Here is a 21258-nt window from a genome sequence, read left to right as displayed (position 1 = left end):
AATGGGGAATGATTCCACTTTCTAATAAGAGCATGTCATATCCCTCAGGTGTGTTGGGGCAGGAAAAAAATGTTGAGAACTACCGAAATAGGATAAGGAAGTATTGCCAGACACAGGTACTCACTGAGACGTGGCTCGCGAGGAGCATATCATGAATGCAAGTGACCTACGAAATGTTTGCAGTGTGTCCCCCCACCAGTGACCGTTCCCTCTCACTCCTAACTACTAACCATTTGCCCAGCAAACCCTCTCTTGGTCATGGCTTTGTTGAAAGCATTATCAGCTTCCAGGGCTTGGGACTGACCTAGCTGAGGCTTTGCTGGCCCCATATGTCCCTAGTGTGGCCCCTGCTCACCCAGCCCCACCCTGTGTGGTAGCCTGGACCTCTGTGCAAGCCAACCTTTATCTCATTTTCTCTCCCACAGATGGAGGTAGTGAGTACCTTCAAGAGAAGCGGGTCATTTCAGGGTGCTGTGCGCCGGCGGTCTTCGGTCCTCAGCCAGCTCCATGACGTAACCAATCTTTCTACCCCTACTCACGTAACTCTCTCTGCCGCCAAGCCCACCAGCGCTGCTGGCAGTGAGTCCTGACTTCCCTTTTCTCTCATAAATGGCACCTGGGGGAAGATAAAGCCTCCCCGACTCTGCCTTCTCTTTTCCAGTCTTGCATTTCTGCTCACCGTGGCTTTTCTGTTCCTTCTTTACTGCCCTGTCCAGTCCTTCCCGCCAGACGGTGTCTCTCCAAAGCCATATTCTCTTATGAAATGACCCCACAGCACTGCCGGACCTTTCGTCCTTTGCTTTATTTGGATTTTGGTTTGCATTTAGAACCCCTGCTACCATTCATTTTCTTTTCTTGAATTTGTCCGCATGTTCCCATAGTTCTTCATGAACTCAGGCTTCTTCCAGTGGTGTCTAGTATCAGGCTGGGGACTTGCTCCATGTTCTGGGGTGAGAGTCAGGAAAGCATGTGGCCCAGGACTACCCTTCTGGGGTAAGCAAAGGCCCACAGTCTGGTATCATTTGCAGCAGAAGAATCCAGCCAGTCTCCTCGGGGAAGTGACAACTTCCAGCATTCTCCTTGAGGTGGCTTCCAAAGGATGCCCCTGTCTCCAGTCCCCAGGTGGGCTCAGTGGTGACTAAGAGTGCCTCTCTGGAGCAGCTGGTGCCTGCCCTGTAGGCCCCGCCCTGAGCCAGGATTTGTTAGAGGAGCCCTGATTTACAGGAGCTCAGAGGCCAGGCAGGTGCTGTTTTGTGTGTCCCCAAGCATCTTGCTCTTTCCAAACAGGCCTCTCAGTACTGGAGGATCTGAACCCAATCTTATGCAATCCTCTCTACTCCTTCCTCAGAGAAGCCAGGATATTTCAATGACAAGTTCCCACCGTGCAATTCACATTTTGAAGAGAATCCTGGGGTTGGTCTGACTAGATAGAAGCTTCCATAATTGCATAATTGCTCACATCTTTTGACAAAAACAAAGAAGAGGCCACTAGACTGCTAAATTTGTCACCTTGTGGTGCTCCCAACAGGAGAAAATGCAGGCAAGCAGGTGGAGGAGGCGGGGTTGGGGGAATGGGCCTTGTACTCCGGTTTGCCTGCTTTTGGTAACAAAGTCAGGAGATTTCAAAAGCGAACAGTAAACTTTCGAGTATGAGTCCAGGGCCCCTGCTGGGATAGTTCAATACTAAGTCTTTCCTTCCAGTGAGTCCCCTGCAGCTCCCTTCGGAACATGCCACTCCCACGCAGACGGAAGGCCTTAACTACTTCACGTTTTTCCCATCACAGACTCTTCAAGATTCTTTTTGCTTGGTTTCTTTCTGTTCTTTTCTTTCTTTTCTTTATTTTTTTATTTATTTTATTTATTTTTTTTTTAGGATCTGGTGAGAGGTGCCCTCCTCTTCCTTAAGCTCTTCCTTTGGGCCCCTCTGCCTTTGAAGGAAAGAATAAGGCCCCTCAAGAATAGCACAGATGAATGTGCACATACATCCCTTCTCCAAACCACAGGCCACGTGCACCTCCAGCTTGTACACCCCCTGGGTCACAGATATGGGCTGGAATATGTATTGTTGGTCTGGAAAGCAGCCAGTGCTCCTGGCATACCCAAATGGAACCAAGAAGGATCTAGGGCTACTTTATCCAGACAGGCCAGCAGGATGCTATACCAAATCAGTTAAGGATAAACTGGCTCATGGCCTCCCAGTACCCCTTGGCCATGCCCAGGTGGACAGCACCAGCTTCCTTCCTCTGAACAGTATAAAGAATGGGTGTAGGATATACAAATCTGCATGATCCCTTTTCTCCCCAGTGACTTCCAACACATTTTTCAGTGTTATCTTTCTGCACCTCCCATCTGTCTGTCTGCCTGCCTGCCTGCCTGCCTGTTTGTACACCCATCTGTCTACCTGTCCATCTATTGCCTCAGTTGGAAGGCAGTTTACAAGACTCTTCTGTGTATGCCCCAGACCTCTTCTACAGTGCTGGTCTTAGCCTTCACTGGAGCCTAACAGCCTCTCAGGGCCATCCTCACGTGTTTCCACTACCCGGATGAGGCCTACTGCATTTCTCCCACTTCCTCTCTAAATATGGTCTTTATTTTCTTCCTTGGCCCATAGTATCTTGCTTCCTCCCTTCTTCCTTCCATGGCCATCTGTTCCCTTCCTTCCCACCTTCGGATCCCAACAGTGCCTGGTAAGTACAGTGGGAGAGACACCACCCTCCTGCTGTTCATGAGCTGTTCCAGAGGAACCTAAGCAGATGTGAGAGGTGGGTGGCAGGGTATTCTGAGGAGGGGGCTGCTGTGAAGGTACAGAGGTCCTGTTGTCCCAACAAAACAAGGTAGGCAGCCTAAGAAAGACTCACTGTGGAAGAAGATGCTGCTTGAATCACCTGACAACCCCAAGTGGGGCACACTTTGCTTCTGGAAGCCACTGGCCAAATATATTGTTGCCACACAGCATCTAGAGTTCAAAGCCTAACTTCTAAGTTCTGAGCTCTCACAAATTGCTGTACCCAGCACCCTCATAACCCAGGAGAAGACAAGTGCCCACAAGGGCAAGGACCTATTCAGGATCCCATAGGCAGCTAGGCCTGGCCTAGTGGATACTAGCTCACCCTGCCCATTTTCTTGGAACTTTGTCAGAAGTTCAGAGCTGCTGGAAAGGAGAGCAGAGTGTAGGCCATGATTGAGCCCCCCTGGACCACAGCTGTCCTGACTAGCCCCAGAGGTCACATGGTTTCCTAATAAGAAGCATGGCCCCATATATGAGGAATTTTCCATCTTCTTCATTTGCTTCAAGCCAGATTGCCTCTTACCCGTCAGAGTCCAGAGGACTGAGCCTGTGGCTCTTGGGCATTGGGGAAGCTTCCTGTTGAAAGGCATTCCCACTAAGAGCCTCAGGCTCTCGAGGGAGAAAGGCCACTCATCCTGTGCATTTGAGGCCAGAGAACAACTCCAAAGCTAAAGGGAGAGGGGGACCAGGATCCTTTGGGCTCAGTATGCTTTTCTCATCCTTTCTAACTCCCCATACTATGTGCAAGCACTCTCTTTCCCCTCCCTCCCTCTATCCTCTTTCTCTCTCTGTGTCCTGCTGCTTCTGGACACAAGAGTCTCTCCACATCCCTACATGCCCCTTGCACAGACTGAGCTGGTCATGACCTCCTACTTGCCATTTTTCCTCCCTTGCCTTGCCTCAAGGCTGTCCCACCACAGCCATTTCATTTGTAGTTCTCTGGGTCCAGGACATATTTGTTTTCCCCCTCATGGCTGCCACCTCATTTCTTGTGACCTGGACCATTTACTGAAGGCCAATCTGGATGGATGGTTCAGGAAACAATAGGCTGTGAAATTGCATTCCCTGTGGGTATTCATAATGTCCCTCTCACCCCAGCCACATACTCACACACTAAAGCTGTAGGACTTCATTCTCCTAGTGATTGTCAAGAACTTCAAAAGGGTAGCTAGAGAAGGGTTTGTCAGTCATCCAGCTTTGCAAAGAAGCAGCAAACCCAGGGCACTATGTATCTCCCTCCTAATGGGAACAAAAAGGAGCATGATCTCTTTGGAAAGACAAGCCTGGAACCTGGCACCATCAAAGCCTCTCTGCAGGCTCCAGTGTCTAAGAATTCTTTTGTGTCTCTTTCCCATGGGAACACACAGACAAACCCTTGCCCCTCTGTAGCCAAGCACCAAAAGCTCACTCTGGGGACCCTTTCATTTCAACCAGCAGTGAAGCCCAGCCCATCCTTCAGGCAGCAGGAGTGGGCCTCTATACTCGAATGTTTACTGTCTCAGTAGTTGGAGATAAGATGCCTTCTGACTGACGCAGGCCAGCAAAGATTTGAGCACCATTATCAAAGGAGGGGCTTCTTCCAGGTTCTGATGAAGAATTTGGAAACCACCGGCCACAGCAGTTGCCTCATTTTAAAGGGATTTTGCAACACAGAAACCTTTCACCCTCATTGAGGGGAGGGAGCTAGACCACACCAGGTGAACCCCTGCAGCTTTGCCAGAGTCCAGCAAGGCATGCTCATCATGTTTCCACATCTTGACAAGGAGCTGGCACACAGTCTTAAGTTTGATCCATTCTCAAGAAGTTAATCAATGCTGAGCCACATCACCCTACTTGGGTTTCTAGGGAGAGTATATTGGAAATCTTTTTGTTGTTGCTGTTTGACAGTGTGCACACTGGCTCCACACTAGGAAAGACATCAATCAATTCTCTAGTTGGGGCTCTGCCATACCCTTTCTAGAACTACAGGCTAAAACCCAGGGAAACAAGCTTCCAAGAAATTCCTAAACAAAATGCAATCTTGGTCTGAGGCCCTGCAGGTAGGTGCAGTGAGTACTGCCATATGGGCAACAGCTGAGAGGTTGTGGAATTTATTCAAGCCTTCCCTGCCCTCACCGCTGCTGCAACTGGCCTTGGCTGCTGGAAGGGCAAGGCAATAGGTAGTTCCCATGGTCCTGCTGCTTCTCACTTTCCACACTTACTGGGCCAGAATGCCAAGGCACCTGACAGATCCCTTTTCTCAAAAAGTTTTTGAACTAGTGGTTGGTAAAGAGAAGAAAGAATCAGATGAGCCTTAGTAACAGAGTATGGGCAAGCCCACTAGGCTTACAGCCTCTGGCAGCCATGGCCAGTTAAGTTTTTGTCTAGCCAAAGAATTAGAAGAGAAGGTGTCAGGCATTATCTACTGTTGTTTTTGCCATTGTGGTTCAAGACCCTTGGCTTATTTTTCTCTCCTTTTTATTTTTTTTTTCTCTTTTTTAAAATTCTTTTTACGGGATGAGCCTTCCCTCAAGACCCTCAGTTAGTTTCCAGCTTCTACACTTTTGTTCAACCCTCCACCCACAGCCTGTCCTGCACATGGAAATCCCCAAAACACTCGCCCACACAGGCACACATACACACTGCACACACACATACACTCGAAGACTTAGGGAAGCACATGTGAGCATCCTTGATTCCTTTCTGTTGTTGCTTATGAACTGCAGCTTGGTCTGCAACATCTTCACCAGTCCCATGCCAGGTTAGCAGCTTTTACCCTGCATGCCCTGCTGTCTAGGCCACATGGATATTACACATTGTGACTTTTCTCTGGGCAGTAAATGGAGTAACTGTACATGGTCACAGGCCTCCTAGGAGAAGTGAAGAGACCACTCAAAATCTTAGGGGTTCTAGTCTAGGTTCCAGGTTACTGAATACAGATTCTCTGAGAATGCAGCCTGGTTTGGAAAGAGAAAGGGTGGCTATAGTAGATGTGGGATAATCTATGGTGGATCTAGGGGTAGGGGGGGTGTTGTTCACAGCTCAGCAGGGGTTGGGATTGGGAGCCTTAGGTGTTCAGACAGTTCCAGCTAGCTGGCTACAACCAAGTGGGTCGAGAGCTTTGGAAGGGTGATGCTACCATAGAAGACAGAGGCAAGGCTGGACCAGACATTTTATACTCACTCACCAAGTATCTACTGAGTGTGAACAGCTCACTGGATGTCGGAGACACCATTGAACTCTATAGAAAAGTCCTACTTGGCATTAGTGGTTAGTTTCCACTGAGAGGACACAGAACAAAAAATAACTATGATTGGGTACTTTTGATTGGGTGCTGGGGGACCCCTAGAAAGGTGGGGAGGGAGACCTGAGGCTCACTGAGGAAGAATCTTTGTGGCAGAACAGACAGACAATGCGAAGGGCCTGGGAGAGGAATATGTCAGGGAATAGAAGTAGTAAAAGAGATGGAATGAGAGGCCAAGGCAGGCACTTGGTTGAAGCTACAGGTCTTCTGTGGGAGATGCAGCTAGTAATTCCCTGCATTGGTGGAGGTATTTATTGGAAAGGACTGACCAGATGCCATGTGGAGGATAAACTGTGAGGTCCATAACAGTAACAGGGAGACTAGAAAAAGAAAGGCCCTGTGGCAGCCAGCTTGAGCCTGGTGGTGTGGCAGTTTGGGTGGGTGGGTGTGAAGTGGGAGAGTCTAGATGTCATTTGAAGGGAGGAAGTAGTGGGATTGTCAGAGAGTGAGATATGGCTCAGCCACTGACATCTGGAGCTGAAAGAGGAACTGGAAGGAAGGTGCAATGGAAGCTATGAGTGCACAGGAGCACCTAGGCTAAGGAAGCAGTCCCTGGACATTAGGGAAGGGTCAGGGGGAAAGTGCCTAGGAAAGAGCTCAGGGGAAGTTGAGGAAACATCAAGTACTTTGCTTGATTAAGGACTGTAAAAGATGAAGTGTCAAAAGTCTTCCTGGGACACTAACCATGAAGGGTTGCAGAAGTGAGGCAACAGCTGAAGGGGACCGTGAAACTGGGGTAGGAGCAAGCACATGCTGAGGAATGAGGTCGACGAGCCATAGCACCTCATTTGGGTGATAAGCAATTGAAGACACTCTCTTCCAGACCAACCTGATTCCCTTGTTTTTCCCAGAAGCCTCAGCCACAATCTAGGGTTTATCTTTCCTAGAGAAGTCTTTGATGTGAAATTACCCTGAAAAGCTGGATCTGGTGGTGCATAGCTGTCATTCCAGCACTGGGTAAGGGAGCAATGCTGAAACAGGAGATCTGGAGTTTCAAACCAGCCTGATCTGTATGCTGAGACCCTGACTCAAACAAACAAACAAACAAACAGAAAAGTCTTTATGCTATAGGCAAATGGGCTATAAATTAAAGCTCCATGATTTATACCCGCCCCCCTCCTCCCCAGTCACCACCCAGGCCAATACTATCACCTACAAGAATATTCGTAGTCAAGTCAGGAAGTGACAGGGTCTGACTCAGCAGACAGAAAGAGCCTGGAAACATCATCTGGACATGGGACGTTGCAGGCCACCATAGGGTCATCAGACCCTTAGTCAGAAGCTGTGTGTCAGGCACAGAGGCAGAATGGAGGCCCCAAGCAAAGCAAGGTCATCAACGTTCAGGCAGGACCTGGAGGCTGGGCAGGGATTCTGGTGAAATATTTCAGGGTTGATCCCATTGGACAAACTGACAGTGAAGTATGTAAAGAGGATGGGCTAGGAGCTAGTGAGGTGCCTCTGAAATCTGGCTAGAACCCTGGGCCCAGAAAGTCATGAAGATGGTGAGGATGGGACAGTGAAAGTTCCAGTGGACCTCCAAGGGAGGCACCTGGGAGCAGTAGGAGTGGGCTATGAAAAGCAGGCCTGATTGGATATGGTACCCAAAGCATTGATGGCATCTTGATGATTAGATAGACCTTGAGGGTTGTTGAAGGCCCTGGGGAAGAGTAGGTGTGGAGAAGTTTTATGTGTAAACAGTGAAAAACTCAGACAGGAGGCCAAGGAGAGGCCAGGACAAGCTGTGGGCTGGAGCATGGCATGGGCTCATCACATCTTTGGCTGCAGCTTAGCCAGAAACACCAAACAGGAAGAAGGAATCCCAGGGTCTTGGAGATGCCTGCAGGCACCTATCACAAGGCCTGCCTTCCAGAACAGGCGGTTGCTGCTTTGCCTGAACCAGTCAGTCTCCCTGGAGGTACCTGTGCCCTCCAGCTTTCAGGTGGTTGAAAATGCCCAATCTTAAGATCAACAGCTCCAGACTTCAGTGCCTGCAAGAAAGAAGCTGGAGCAGAGCTGACTCATTCTCAGATGTTACCCTCAAGATGACTCAAAACACTGGAGCCAGTAGCCCTCTGAACCAGAGGCATTGTAATCTTTCACACGTGGCATGCATATGATATACAGGTGCTGGTACATCGGGCACTCTGTGCTTGGATCTAGCAGAGGAAGAAGCAAATGGAATAGGCCAGAGCAGCAGTAGCTGTAAAAGGCAGGGAGGGTTTCCTTGTGACCTGAATTTTTTCTTCAGGGAAGGACTTTGGAGTTGAGGCAGCTGCAATGAGACCCATGAGTAGGTTTGAACAGGGGGTCTGGCCTGACCATATGAGGTCCAATTAGTGTGTTGTGGCCAATCACCTGGGCATTGCTGGAAGACTTAAACAGATTCTCCCAGAGTTAAGGGCAGCAATGTGCTGCTCATTTTCTTTTTTGTGACATGGTGGTATAGCAGACAACTGGAATTTAGTGATGTCCCCAGCATCAACATCCAGTTTTGCCCTAGAAAACCTAATGAAGCAACGTTGGCTTTGAATTATTTTTTTCTCATTAAAATTGGTGATAGCTTTCAATTTCTATGCTAACCCTTAAGCATAGAAATTTAAGCAACCAGTCTGAGAACAGCTAGCCATCTACAATCTAACAGAAAAAAATTCAAACTGCATCTCAGATGTGGATTTTAGAAATCCCAATTTTCTAGAGCCTCTTGACTCACTTCTTGGCATTCCAATGGCTGCGATTTAGGAGCATTGTACTTGACCTGGCTGAGTTGTCATCCCTAAGGTCCTAACTAGAGAGCTGAAAGGGACTCATTGTAGTCTGGGTGATCCATTGTCAACGGTTCCTATAAAGGACCACCAAGTAAACATAGTTAACTTTTCAAACCAGCTCTCTGCTGCAACTGCACAACCTACCCTTGTAACATGACAGCAACCACAGACAGTACACAGATGAATGGGCATGGCAGCTTGCCAATAAACTTTATTTACAAAACCAGAAGAGGTCCAGGGTTCATTCACCTTTTGGCCAGAGTTTATAAATACATTACTGAAACCATGAAAACCAAACCCTGGCTCCTTGAAATGACTTAGAAGTTATAAAGTGCCCACTGCCTCACACAGGGAGAAACTAACTGGACCCAGTTGTCCTCCTGGAGAATTGGTAGTCCTTCTACACTACCAGAAGGCCATCATGGCTAGCTTTGTGTTTCTAGGGACAGTTGTTATGGGCAGCTGTGCTGGTACTGGCCTGTGTAAGATCTAGCAGAAGCCTATTCATTGACCTCTGGTTTTAAAAGCACAAAGGAATCCAGCATGTGGGGTCAGGGAGAGATCAGAGAGGCAGCTTCTCTGTGACTTGAAAAGATGAGAACTGGAGTGTGTGAGTGAACATGGGAAATCCAGAGGAGGGACAGGCTGATTCTCAGGCAAGTTCTAAAGGCACTGCCCTGCAGGAGGTGCAGGTGGCTGAAGGGGATGTGAGTTTGGTTCAGGGCACATGGTCATAGAGGTGGGAAGGTCCAAGTATTATGGGAAGCACTTCCTTGGAAAATATAATACTGATGTGAATTGAAAACAAGAGTGGGGTAGATAAGGAGCATGTGGACAAGCTGTCTGAATAGAAGCTCAAAGAGGAGGAAGAGGATAGGGGTGCTTTGGAGGAGAGCAGACAGAAGGCCAGATTGCAAAGGGCTGCTGAGGCCACCAAGTATCTAATGAAACCAAATCAGACACATGTAGCTATGATACAGAGCTGGCAGAAGACTATGAAGATAACTGGTAGACCAAGACAGCTGAGTAAGAATAGGCTTGGTACACGCAAACCCATGTGGCCATTTTCAGTCTTGGCCTCCAGGTTAGGGCCAGTGGGCTCTTAGACCCAGAGCTCTGAAAAAGAGACAGTGTTATAATACCTACATAGCTTTCTAGCACTATACAGAGTTGTGGGCAGAGAGGAAGAATAAGAGGGACAGGACAGAGCTGGGACATTCCAAGACAAAGAAGCAGTACAGGAAGTGATTTCAGAGCCTCTGGTAAAGTAAAAGAATGCCAGACAGGAACAGTGTTAGGGAGGCTTGAGACGTTTTCAGAAATGGGAATGTATATGTACCACAAGTGTGTGGTATGCCCCTGAAAGAAAGACTAAGATGTAGGTGCAGAAATGGCCACCGGCACATTCTTTGGAGAATCTCAGTATATTTATCTTTTACCAAATTGGAATTCATATTGAGGAAATACCTCAGGTGCCACCTAAGCCAGTCCTGTTCCCAGAGCAAGAACCAGGAAGGGAACAGGCATAAGCCCATTGTTCCAGGATAGCTACCCAAATCAGGGATGCTTTCAACATGAAAGCCCAGACCTGTAAACCCTTAGCACAGTCCATCAAAGCCATCTCACTCCCTACAAGTCCCCCAGCGTGTAAATATTCATCAGGCAGTGTGCCAGCCGCTGATGTGGGTACAACTTTCCAGCACCAGCTAGCCATTGACTGTCTCTTCTCCTTTCTTCTCCCTCCCTTCTCCTCTCCCTTTTCCTCTTCCCTTCCCCCATGTGGGCTCTGCTCTGTCCCTCCCCCTCCACTTCAGATCCGGGTGGTGAAAGCATTCCGTAGCTCGCTTTATGAAGGCCTGGAGAAACCAGAATCCAAGAGTTGCATCCATAACTTCATGGCAACACCCGAGTTTTTGATCAATGACTACACCCACAATATCCCGCTCATCGATGACACAGATGTGGATGAGAATGAAGAACGCCTGAGGGCCCCACCTCCCCCACCCCCTAACCAGAACAACAACGCCATAGACAGCGGCATCTACCTGACCACGCATGCCACCAAGTCAGCTACCTCTTCAGCATTCTCTTCCAGGCCCGGGAGCCCACTCCACAGCATGGAGACATCCCTCTAACCGAAACTTTTCTCAGCACATGTACACACACACACACACACACACACACACATACACACGCAATCACACACGCAGTCACATATGCACCCAGAGAGGGGAACCTGTGCACCTGCCAAAGAGGGAAATGACTAACATGGCTAAAGACTTTACTTACGTGGTATTTTCAGGAAGCCAATTGAATTCAATAAGGACACAGCCTAGTAGGCTTCTTACTAAGTTCCCATGAGGTGGGGGAAGGAGAAAGAAGGAAAAGGGAGGGAGGGAGGGAGGTTCTTCACCCAATGTGAAGGAAAAAATGAGCATGAGACAAGATGCGCTTACCACCATTTTTCTACTGATGCTTCTTTTTTTAATGAACACTAGTTCTACCCTGTGTTCACCATTTGGGCTGTGCAATGCGGTAGGGGCTACCAGAGCCTATTTGGAGCTTTGCTATACCCATATCAAAAGAAAAAGAAAAAAAAAAGTATACCAAAACCAAGAAGGAGTTCATTGCGCAGATCAGCCACCAGAGGGAGCCACCTTTAAAGGTACCTTCTACTGCAAAGCACACAAGACCCATCTGCAGACCGCATGTGTGCGTGTGTCTATATGTATGTGTCTATATGCATATACATATATGTGACAAAATCCATATTTAAAGAATAAGGAACTATTTATTGGCATGATATTTCTATTCTTCTCACCAGGCATTTCCCTTTTGAAGTTTTATTTTTGAATGTAGCAAGGTTCTTTTCAGGGAACAGGACTACAAAAACATCCTCTTGGTACTGTACTTCCCTCCCAAGCCCCTGACCTGAGGATCTCCATACCTGACCCTGCCGAGATTCCAGAAGAAGCAGTCTGGGGAGTGTTGTGTAAAGCCTTGCACTTAGAACCTTTGCGCTTTGAGACCTCTACCTGTAGAGGAGAAGGACTTTTCAATGGCATTTTTATTTAAAAGGAAAATACCAAAGTATTGATGACAGTGGTCCCCTCCAGTGTGCAGCAAGGCAAGTTTTGATTTTGGCTTCCTTCCACTTCATTTCCAACACCTTCATTTTTGGCTGGCAGCTTTCTGTTTTCATACTCCAACTTTAAAAACATGACGAACCCTAGGAAGAGCTGTGATGGAGCAGAGACAGATGCTAGGAAAGGGCAGTCCAGGTTTATTCCTCTAGACTTGTACTGTGTGCTTTGGCAAATGACAGCAAGTACTCACTGGATCTCCTCATTGTCTGCGAGGGCATGGGTGTGTCACCCACCAAAGCATGCTTCCAGCCCAGGTCTTCTTGCCCACAGGACAAATCCAACCCAGAAGGCATAACTATAGAAACAGAACATTGCCATTGTTCTTTCCTGGCTGTTGCCTCTTCTGGGCCTGTGAGGACTGAGCATGGGGTCAGTCAGCAGGCCTTGGGTCCACCTAGACAGGTAAGACTAGAAAAGCCAGGTCTGGGAATCCTGAGATATTTTCTTCCAGGAACCTGTCCCAGCAGTGTGGGCACCCATTGTGCCAAGCCTGCTTTCCTAGAAAGAGTGATAGCCTGAGAGAAGGCAGAGGAAAGAGGTCTAATGTCTCCTGCCCCTCCAGGGAAGCCCAGGCTGATGACTCTCTTCCTAGTGAAAAGCTGACTCTCCCCTATGCTCCTAGGTCCTGAATCTGGGCACCCACTGTAACAGAGGTGAAACAGGTAGCATCCTGCCCTTGAGGTTTCTTCGCCTTCTGAACTTATGGATGTCACACTTTTCAGGAAGATGTCTAGAATAGCACACTACTCTTAAATATGCCTGTCACTTGAGCTCAAGGTTTGTCTGCCAGGAGACAGGTGTGAATTAAGAGATAGACAGGAGCTGTGTTTGTCCCACTCCCCCCCCCCACACACACACACACAGACACACCACTAAAAGTTTGTCTCAGCTTTTTGGCATCCACAGAAAGTCAAATGGAAACTTGCTATGTTCCCACTGGTCACACCAATGCCATGTCACCCCTGAGCAGGAGTAGTCACATCTCGGGAAAAAGAATTTTGGTTACCAGAAAACTCCACTTTAAAATGCCAGCTACAGATCACATAAAGCCATCCCTTTTCTCTAAAGGGCATATTGAGAATGTTTCCCATTTGTAAATTGTTCCCTGATGTCCTTGTTTAAACCACCACAGCAAAAGGGCAACTTGGTTTGCTGAGGGTCTCTGTGTTCTTCAATAAGTAATCAAAATGTGGAGTATTGGGACTGAAGCAGGTCAGCTGTGTCCAGCTATGCTCATGGGCTTCTTGTCATCCTCTGTTGTAGACATACACATAGAGCAAATGGCCACTATGTATTAAAAAGCCAACCCTTGATGATGCTGTGTAAAGTTGCCTGATGTCAGTGTCAATTGTGTGATATCCAGGCTGCCTTTATGCTGAGCTATGGGGTTCAGAAAAGGCCCTGGGAACCCGCATCATCTGTTCTGATTCTTGTACAGTCTTCAGGCCGAGAGACCTGTCTCATCGGAAGCTTCTCTTTATAAAGCATTATACTATATGGAATGGCTTGGTCAACTGTGTTCAGTTCATAAATATGTTTTACATTTTTATCTGCCTGTTAAAAATGAACAAAATATCTTAATGAGGAAGACCACAGATGCATAATAAATTAAAATCTGTAGTTGAATTTCCTAATTTAAAGAATAGATCAAAATTTTTGTGTATAAAAAAATGAATGGGTCTGAGTCACATGTTAATTTATTATTATTTGGTAACTTCCCATGTGGAGCCAAGCAAAGGTGTCTGCATGCCATTGGGCCATAGCAGGAGAAGGCACTGGCATGGCCTCCCCTGGGCCTGCTATCCTGATTAATTCTATAGCAAGAAAGGGCACTGACCCTGTGGGCAAGAGATGCTACACCTGTGCTGCCTCCCAGTGATTGGTTCAACCACGTAAAGCCTGCTGAAACTATTCAGGCCACTGTCCTTGTATGGATCAGTGGGAACATTGTGACAATTCTGTCTTCAGAACTTTTTCAGCTTTTCTAACTTTAACTCCATGCCATTTATCACCAACTTCCCAGTTCTCTTCCCCAATCCCCTATTCTATTGTCTGTTGGCAAATCTGGCTGCAACATTATCATATAAGGTCTCTCCTAGAAGTAGGATGAGAGACGTATTTGTCCTTTTATCACTGGCTCATTTCACTGAGCATCATATCCTGAAAGGCCATCCATGCTCTAGCAGGTGTCAACCTTCAGTTCCTTTTTAAGGCTGGATAATATTCCATTGCTTGCACAGACATGCTGTGTTTAGCCACATAATCACAAATGCTTGCATTGCTTCCACATTTTAGACATTATGACTAATGCTACTGTGAACCTGGGTACACAAACTGCTCTTTGAGACTGGTTTTCTTCAGGAAATGATATATACCCAGTCACAAGGTTGCTAGAACTTGTTGTATTTAATGTATGCATACATGTACATGGGCATGTTCATATATAAAGGTGTAAATGGCTTGCTCTCTCTCTGTCTCTCTCTCTCTCCCTTTCTCTCTCTCTGTCTCTCTGTCTCTCTGTCTCTGTGTCTCTGTCTCTGTCTCTCTCTCTCTCTCTCTCTCTCTCTCTCTCTGTGTGTGTGTGTGTGTGTGCATTTTACATTCTCATCACCAAAGTGCCCGATTTCTAATCGTTGACTTCCTCTTTGTCCTAAAGCCACAGAAACAAAGCCCAGCGTTTCATCCTCATTTACTCTTAGTGCCTCTTTCCTACCTTCTTCAGATCCCCTTGAGTGGCTACGTATAGACATCCAGGTTCTGTAGCACCCTCTTTGGGCCAGGAATAGCTACATAAATAGTTCTGTGGCTGGGCCTTACAAATGACCACCATGGTTACAGCACTCTACACATCCTCCTGACCTTTTCATGATATTTCTATTCTCTTGATGTGGCGATGTGTATGGGCATGCATGTGCAGTGCCTGTGAAGATCAGAAGAGGGCACCAGATCCCATGGAGCTGGAGTTACTAGCTGTTGGAAACCTCACTCAGGGTCCCTGAAGGAGCAGCAAGTTCTAGCAACCACTGAGCCATCTCTCAGGAGGCCATCTTCATGGTATTTCCTTTTCTCAGATACACACAGTGTCCTTTTATATTTATTAGTACCAGAAGACAATTTTCCAGGGCAAGAGTCAAAAAGATGAACCATGGTTCCAAAGATCCCTTAAGTCTCTGCTTCAACAGCAAAAAGGGAAGCCGCACAGCTTGAGTCATAAGACCAAGGAAGTCTAGACAAGACAGATTCGATATCAACACAACTGGCTCCACATGAAGAGATAAGATATGATGCTGCCCATAAAGCATGAATGTGTCCTTAGTCAAATGGCTGGGAGCATGAGCATGAACACACTACAGCAGCAGAGCCTAGGGAATGGGAGGAAGGTCTGTATGTCTTGGAGCAGTTTTGAAAGACTTCATACTGGGCTGGAAAAAAAAAGAGAGAAATGTATCCTCTTACAGTTCTAGAGGCTCGAAGTCCAAAAGCAAGGCATTAGTAAGGTCAAGCTTCCTCTGAGGCAGGGCCCGTGAGGAGAATGTGTTCCAGACCCTTCTTTTATTTTCTGGTAACATCTAGGTGTTACTGGATTGGTAGACCCTTTCCTCTACTTCTGCCTGTCTTCATCTCGCCCCTTCATCTGCCTATGTCTCTTCTCTTACAAAGACAGTGGTTTGTGGATCAGAGCCCACCATAGTGGCCTCACTTAGCTTAATTTCAGGGCAAGGACATGAGTTGAGAAACACAACTCAATGCACCATAGCTAGGAAGAAAGGGGCCAGGCAATTCCCAGGACCTGGTTGTCCTCCTCCTCGTTCCATTGGGTTCATGGGCTAAGTAAGACTAGGCTACTTATCACTATGCTGTAAGATATGTTCTGCACCACAAGATCCTGGAAGCTTTGGGCTCTAGAATATCTTATCTCAGTCTGTCATTGCTGACCTTTTAAACCTAAAATAAAGGAGATGGAAGACTGTCATTTTTTAATCTCCACTAGTCTGTTTACAAAAGCCTTGGCAACAGGAAGAAAAAATCCAAAAGACCCAGATTATAACAATGTCTTTAATTTCATAAGGCCTAGAAATGAGGCCTTTTGCTCACTGTGCCATGGGCCAAATGACAACCAGTGAGCTGACAGGCCCAGAGGTCAGCACACAACACCAAGTCAGGCCGGCAAGACGGCTGGGCAATTTGACAGGCACACAGCACATGGGAGGATTCTAAAATAGCAGTCACAGTCAGGTTATCTGGTCCAACCAGCTCAATTTACAAAGTAGAAACTGAGTCCCAAGGAGAGAGGGAAACTGCTGATAACCAGTGGGGAAGGAAATATCAGGTTTCTAGGTGCTGTACACTGTATGGGGCACTCTCAATGGGAGGGATGCCTGTTCCAACCCCCTGCAGAGCTTTATCAACTATCCCATGCTGTGCTCTGAAAAGGCCCTGAGAAGGCAGAGTGAAGCAGAGCCCTCTTTAAGGTTAAACAGCCTCACCCATCCACCACTGCTATTCCAAGGGAAGGGTTTTGCCTTCTGAGAGCTGAGAAAACACCTTTTGTAGAACAGATGACCTCAAAGCATCAAGATGGGTACAGGGCTGAGGGGTAGCTCAATGATAGAGCACAACAGGAAACAAGTAAAAATGTGGGCCCATGGAGCATCAATGATGGCTGAAGCCCAGGACAGGGGACTCAAAGGCCTGTCGGGGAAGATAAAAGAAACCAAGAGCAGAATATCTGTCCTGAAAGTCTGTTTAAGCACAGTTAGTGTGGTGTGGTGGAGGGGGAGGGGGAGGGGAGGGAAGGGAAGGGAAGGGGAGGGGGAGGGGACAGGGAAGTCAATGCTAAAAACTGGTCAGGCAAGGAACTTGAAAACAGCAGACTACAGAAAGACAGCCTGGATTTCAGCCCCTCACTTTATGCTCAGAGCCCATACCCTAGGCCCTAGGCCTGCCACAGGTGTCCTTCAGGAGTCTCAGCCACACTGGATAGGTAAAGTGGAAAAGGGGCACTCTTATAACAGTGACACTCAGAGGTAGATCCATTTGTACAGTTTATAGCAACCAGTCATTCAGGTGAAAGGCTAAGACAGAAAAGATAAGAAAGCATAAGATGTAGAACAGCCTGTGAGGAGCTGAGGACTAACATGGAAAGGACAGAGGTACAGGACAGCTGAAAAAGGTGGCTGCACACTCCTCCATCCCATTACCTGGCTTGCTTGGAAGGGTGGCCTGTACCTCCCAAAGCATGTCAACTGTGTCTCAGGATTGGTGGCAAGAGGACCTAGGGGGCTTCTGTTAGGTCCACCACTGTGAGCACTCCCAGAGGGAACGTTAGAGGCCTAGCCCTCTTCTACATGCCTCTTGAAGACTCTCTCCACACCAGATAGTGTCAAGAGGCCACTTTTGTATTCAGAAGAATTCAGAGGTCACCTGACCAGCTGTGTAATGAACAAAACACTTAGGCAAGTCACTAAGAGGAGCTCAGAGTCACAAAGCATGCAATTCCACATTCCTGGCAGGTCATTTCTGAGACCTGAACTTCCTCCCATAAAGGTGTTCAGTGAAGAGATAAATGAAGGTGCCGCCTGTATGGTCCTGAAGTCAGGACCCAGGCAAATACTTGGATCTACTTTTTCCTGTCAACTCTGGGCCCTTTCTCCCAGAAGTAAGTTAAGTTTTGTCAAGTTGCTCTGTGGCTATGTTCCCAAGCTGACACAAGAATTGATACACAGCAGCTGCTCAGTAAATGTTTCATGACTGCTTGTCTCAAAATGTTTACATGAGAAACCCATAATGAGTTTATCATTAGCACCCACAGAAGAACTTTAAGATAAGAAAGCCAGGCCACTGGGTAAGACTGGCTCACCAAGAAGGCCATGATATTTTTGTGGCTTCCTCACCTTGGGGATAGATAGCATATGCAATTTGTAAAGTCAAGCAATCCTTGCCAAAGTATGCCTACTATGTGACCACTCTGCCTGCCCACCAGCAACAAGGAAGGCCCATGTGTTGGAACATGCTTCCTTGAAGCTCCATTAGCAACTGTTGGTATTACTCTAATACCAGTCCTTTCTAGTGGTAACAACTTACCACATGAGAGGAAGGGGCTTCCATGTGCTGAATATAGATCAAGACCAGCAAGAAGCCCAGGGAATACACAGCAGGTTGCCATTGCCCACAGAACCAGACTTTCTGAAAGAATCAGAAGGGTGCCATAGTGGAGAATGCCCCTGAACTCTATGTTATCATGACACAAAAACCCCATGGACAGTACAACGCGTAGAGCAAAGATGGGGACTTCTACTGATTCACATTATTTTTATAACACAAAATAAAGTTTCATCTATGTTGCACACTCATACTTTCTATAAATCTGGTTTCTAAAAATCCCTAGGGATACAGTCCCATCTGTTCTTTTGACGTGTCTGTCAATGACATCACACTTCAATTGCAGTTGAGTCTTCTCAATAGGCTAAAGCAGAGACTGCTGCCTCAAGGCAGCCACCTTCCTGTAAGTTACAGTCTGCCTAGCTGGAGGCAACTCCAGACATCATCTAGACCAGGGCTGCTGGGGACAGCATGTGGCAGCGTGTCCATCTCCCACAGCACACCCAGTCCCCTCAGCTGGTTCTCTGGGGTCTGGCTGTCACAGTGGTGTAGTAGCACCATCCTCAAGCAGCCAAGCATCCTGGGCGTCTTTGGACAGGCCTGACCCTTGACCAGGACCCTAGGGAATTTCTGTGTCCACAATATAAATCTGAATGAGATCAGACACAATCCTATCAATGGTTGGCTTGGTAAGGTCATCACTAAACACCTAAAGAGCCCCCCATCTTAGTTAGGGTTTCTACTGCTGTAACAAAAACACCATAAACAAAAAGCAAGTTGGAGAGGAATGGGTTTATTCAGCGACTTACACTTAGAGATCACAACCATCATTGGAAGATATCAGGACAGGAACTCAAGCAAGACAAGATCCTGGAGGCAGGAACTGATGCAGAGGCCATAGAGGGATGCTGCTTACTAGCTTGTTGCCCATGGCTTGCTCAGCCTGCTTTCTCTTATAGAACCCAGGACTACCACCCACAAGGACTGGCACCTCCAAAGCCATCTGTTGCCTGCCGAGTCCTGTTTTCTTCTCTAGTTGTATCTCCTAGTGCCTTGACACCACTCTCCAGCTTAGTTTGGATATGACAGACATACTCTACTCCAATGGTCGCACCTAACCCAAGTCCCCACATGTTTGCCTGATCTTTTTATTTTTTTTTTTCAGAGAAACATGCTCATACTTTTTGGGTTTTTTTTTTTTTTTTTTTTTTTTTGAGACAGAGACTTCTCTATGTAATCCTATCTGGTTGCTTTAGAATTCACTGTGAATACTAGGCTGGCCTCAAACTCAGAGATCTCTCTGTCTGCCTCTGCCTCCCAAGTGCTAGGATTAAAACTGTGTGCCACCACTACCCAGCATGTCCTGGCTAGTCTTTTTCACTCTATGACCCAGTCAGGGCTTAAATTTGTGATCTCCTGGGCTGGAGAGATGGCTCAGCGGGTAAGAGCACTGACTGCTCTTCCGAAGGTCCTGAGTTCAAATCCCAGCAACCACATGGTGGCTCACAACCACTCACAATGAGATCTGATGCCCTCCTCTGGTGTGTCTAAAGACAACTACAGTGTACTTACATATAATAATAAATAAATCTTAAAAAAAAATTGTGATCTCCTGCTCTTCTTCCTAAGTGTTGGGATTACAGACATACACTACCTTGCCTGGCTTGAAAGGAAATCATTTGAAACCTGGTGCTCCCAAAAGCAGCACCTTTATCTTCAGAATAGAAGGCATCACTCCCTGGTGTGATGTTCCTACCATGAAGACACTGCTTTCAGGAGGACCAGGGACTGGTGACTGTTTTTCTAGGTCATAACAAGAACCCAAAGTAATGGCAGCTTCAGCTATATCTCTATGGTCTCTCAGATTAGGTCAGTTCCTACTCTTAGAGAACAAATGCTTAGCCTGAGTCTCATGCAGTACAAAAAGATAGCAAGAGTCTCCCATATGCATATGTTCTTGGCATGCCAAGAAAGGCAACTCTTGCTACTTAGGCCTACAAGAAATAGAGGTGGGCACAGGTTCCTAGCAACACCTACCACCAGCTCGGATTTGTGCCCAATGTCCCTGCTCCTCCTCACATGTTGTGTTCTTGCTCACTGGAGGGGATTTTCTCCCAGACTATAAAACAAAAAAACCTGGTTAGAGCTATTAGAAACAGTTCACAGCCTCCAGAACTCACATACCTTGTGTGGATGCTGGAAGGAGCCCTGGAAGTGCAGAAGTCTCAGCATGAGCAATTCAGACTGCACAATGTTGTCTCAGAGCTCCCAGAAGTGAGAGTCCAGCTCCAAAGAGTTGCTGCTCAGGTTAAAGTACCTGAAAAACACTGCGATGCTTACAACAACCAGTGATAGCCTCCCACCCCTAACCAATGAGGTGGCTTCAACAGGCACGCCCTTAAGGAAAGGGATTCTCAGTTGCACATTAAGGAGGCTTGTAGTACTATTGGTTGACTACCAGAATGAGCTAGTAAGGCCCTATAGCTGATACCACATGCTCTGGTTGCAGAACATAGAGAACGTAAGCTGGAATTCACAAGGAAGCTTCCTCCTCACTGGCTAGTCTCTGTAGTAACAGAAAGTACTATGCAGACTGCTAGGGAAGGATTGTCATCAAAAGTCTTAGCCATTTTGGGATAGCATTTGAAATGTAAATGAAGAAAATACCTAATAAAAATTGTTTTGGGGGAAAAAAAAGGGCCTAGCCAGTTATGGACCCTACATGCTAGACTACCAACCAGCCAGAGTCCACTGGTGCACTATTGTTAAGTCTGTTTATATTGTAGCCAACTGCTTTCTGGTTGGATTTGATACCTACTCCACAGAAGGAATTTATTTCTGGTAAATGAAGTCAAAAACCCATAGCTAGGGAAGTCACAGGCCCTGGCTGAGAGGCTACTACTGCTGTTTTGCTAAATTGATATGATGTATCCATCATATTTGTCTTCTGAATAATTATATTCATGCCCATAAATGAGTGCTGCTCTCAGCTTTAGTCAGAGGGGCTTCTTTATTCCGTGGGCAGTGGTAACTGTAGAGGCTCAGAACTGGCCAGAGAGATGAAATTAAATGTCTGTTGAATAGTCAGCTATAAATGGGGCAGCTATATTGCCCCCTCCAAAGCTCATGAAACATTATAGAAGAGGAGGTAGAAAGATTATAGAGATAGAAGAA

General features: G+C 46.9%; 1 protein-coding gene across 6 annotated transcripts in view; it reads left to right on the top strand.

Annotated features, from left to right (window-relative positions):
* The window catches only part of Atp2b3 (ATPase plasma membrane Ca2+ transporting 3), a 67463-nt gene extending 56251 nt beyond the window's left edge, over nucleotides 1-11212 (top strand). For 2 of the 6 annotated variants that reach the window (XM_029473505.1, XM_029473504.2), the window contains 2 exons: nucleotides 426-579; nucleotides 10651-10774. In XM_029473505.1, the coding sequence (XP_029329365.1) occupies nucleotides 426-579; nucleotides 10651-10676 (180 nt within the window). In that variant the 3' untranslated portion in view covers nucleotides 10677-10774. Of the gene's footprint in view, nucleotides 1-425; nucleotides 591-10650 lie in introns of those variants that run through there. The other 4 variants (XM_029473503.1, XM_021152982.3, XM_085838155.1 and 1 more) reach the window with 3 other exon arrangements.
* Nucleotides 11213-21258: the final 10046 nt, after the last annotated feature.

This window comes from Mus caroli, unplaced genomic scaffold (genome assembly GCF_978045245.1).
Source record: "Mus caroli unplaced genomic scaffold, Mus_caroli_1 scaffold_5, whole genome shotgun sequence".
Taxonomy (NCBI): domain Eukaryota; kingdom Metazoa; phylum Chordata; class Mammalia; order Rodentia; family Muridae; genus Mus; species Mus caroli.
This window is presented reverse-complemented; position numbering and strand designations above follow the sequence as displayed.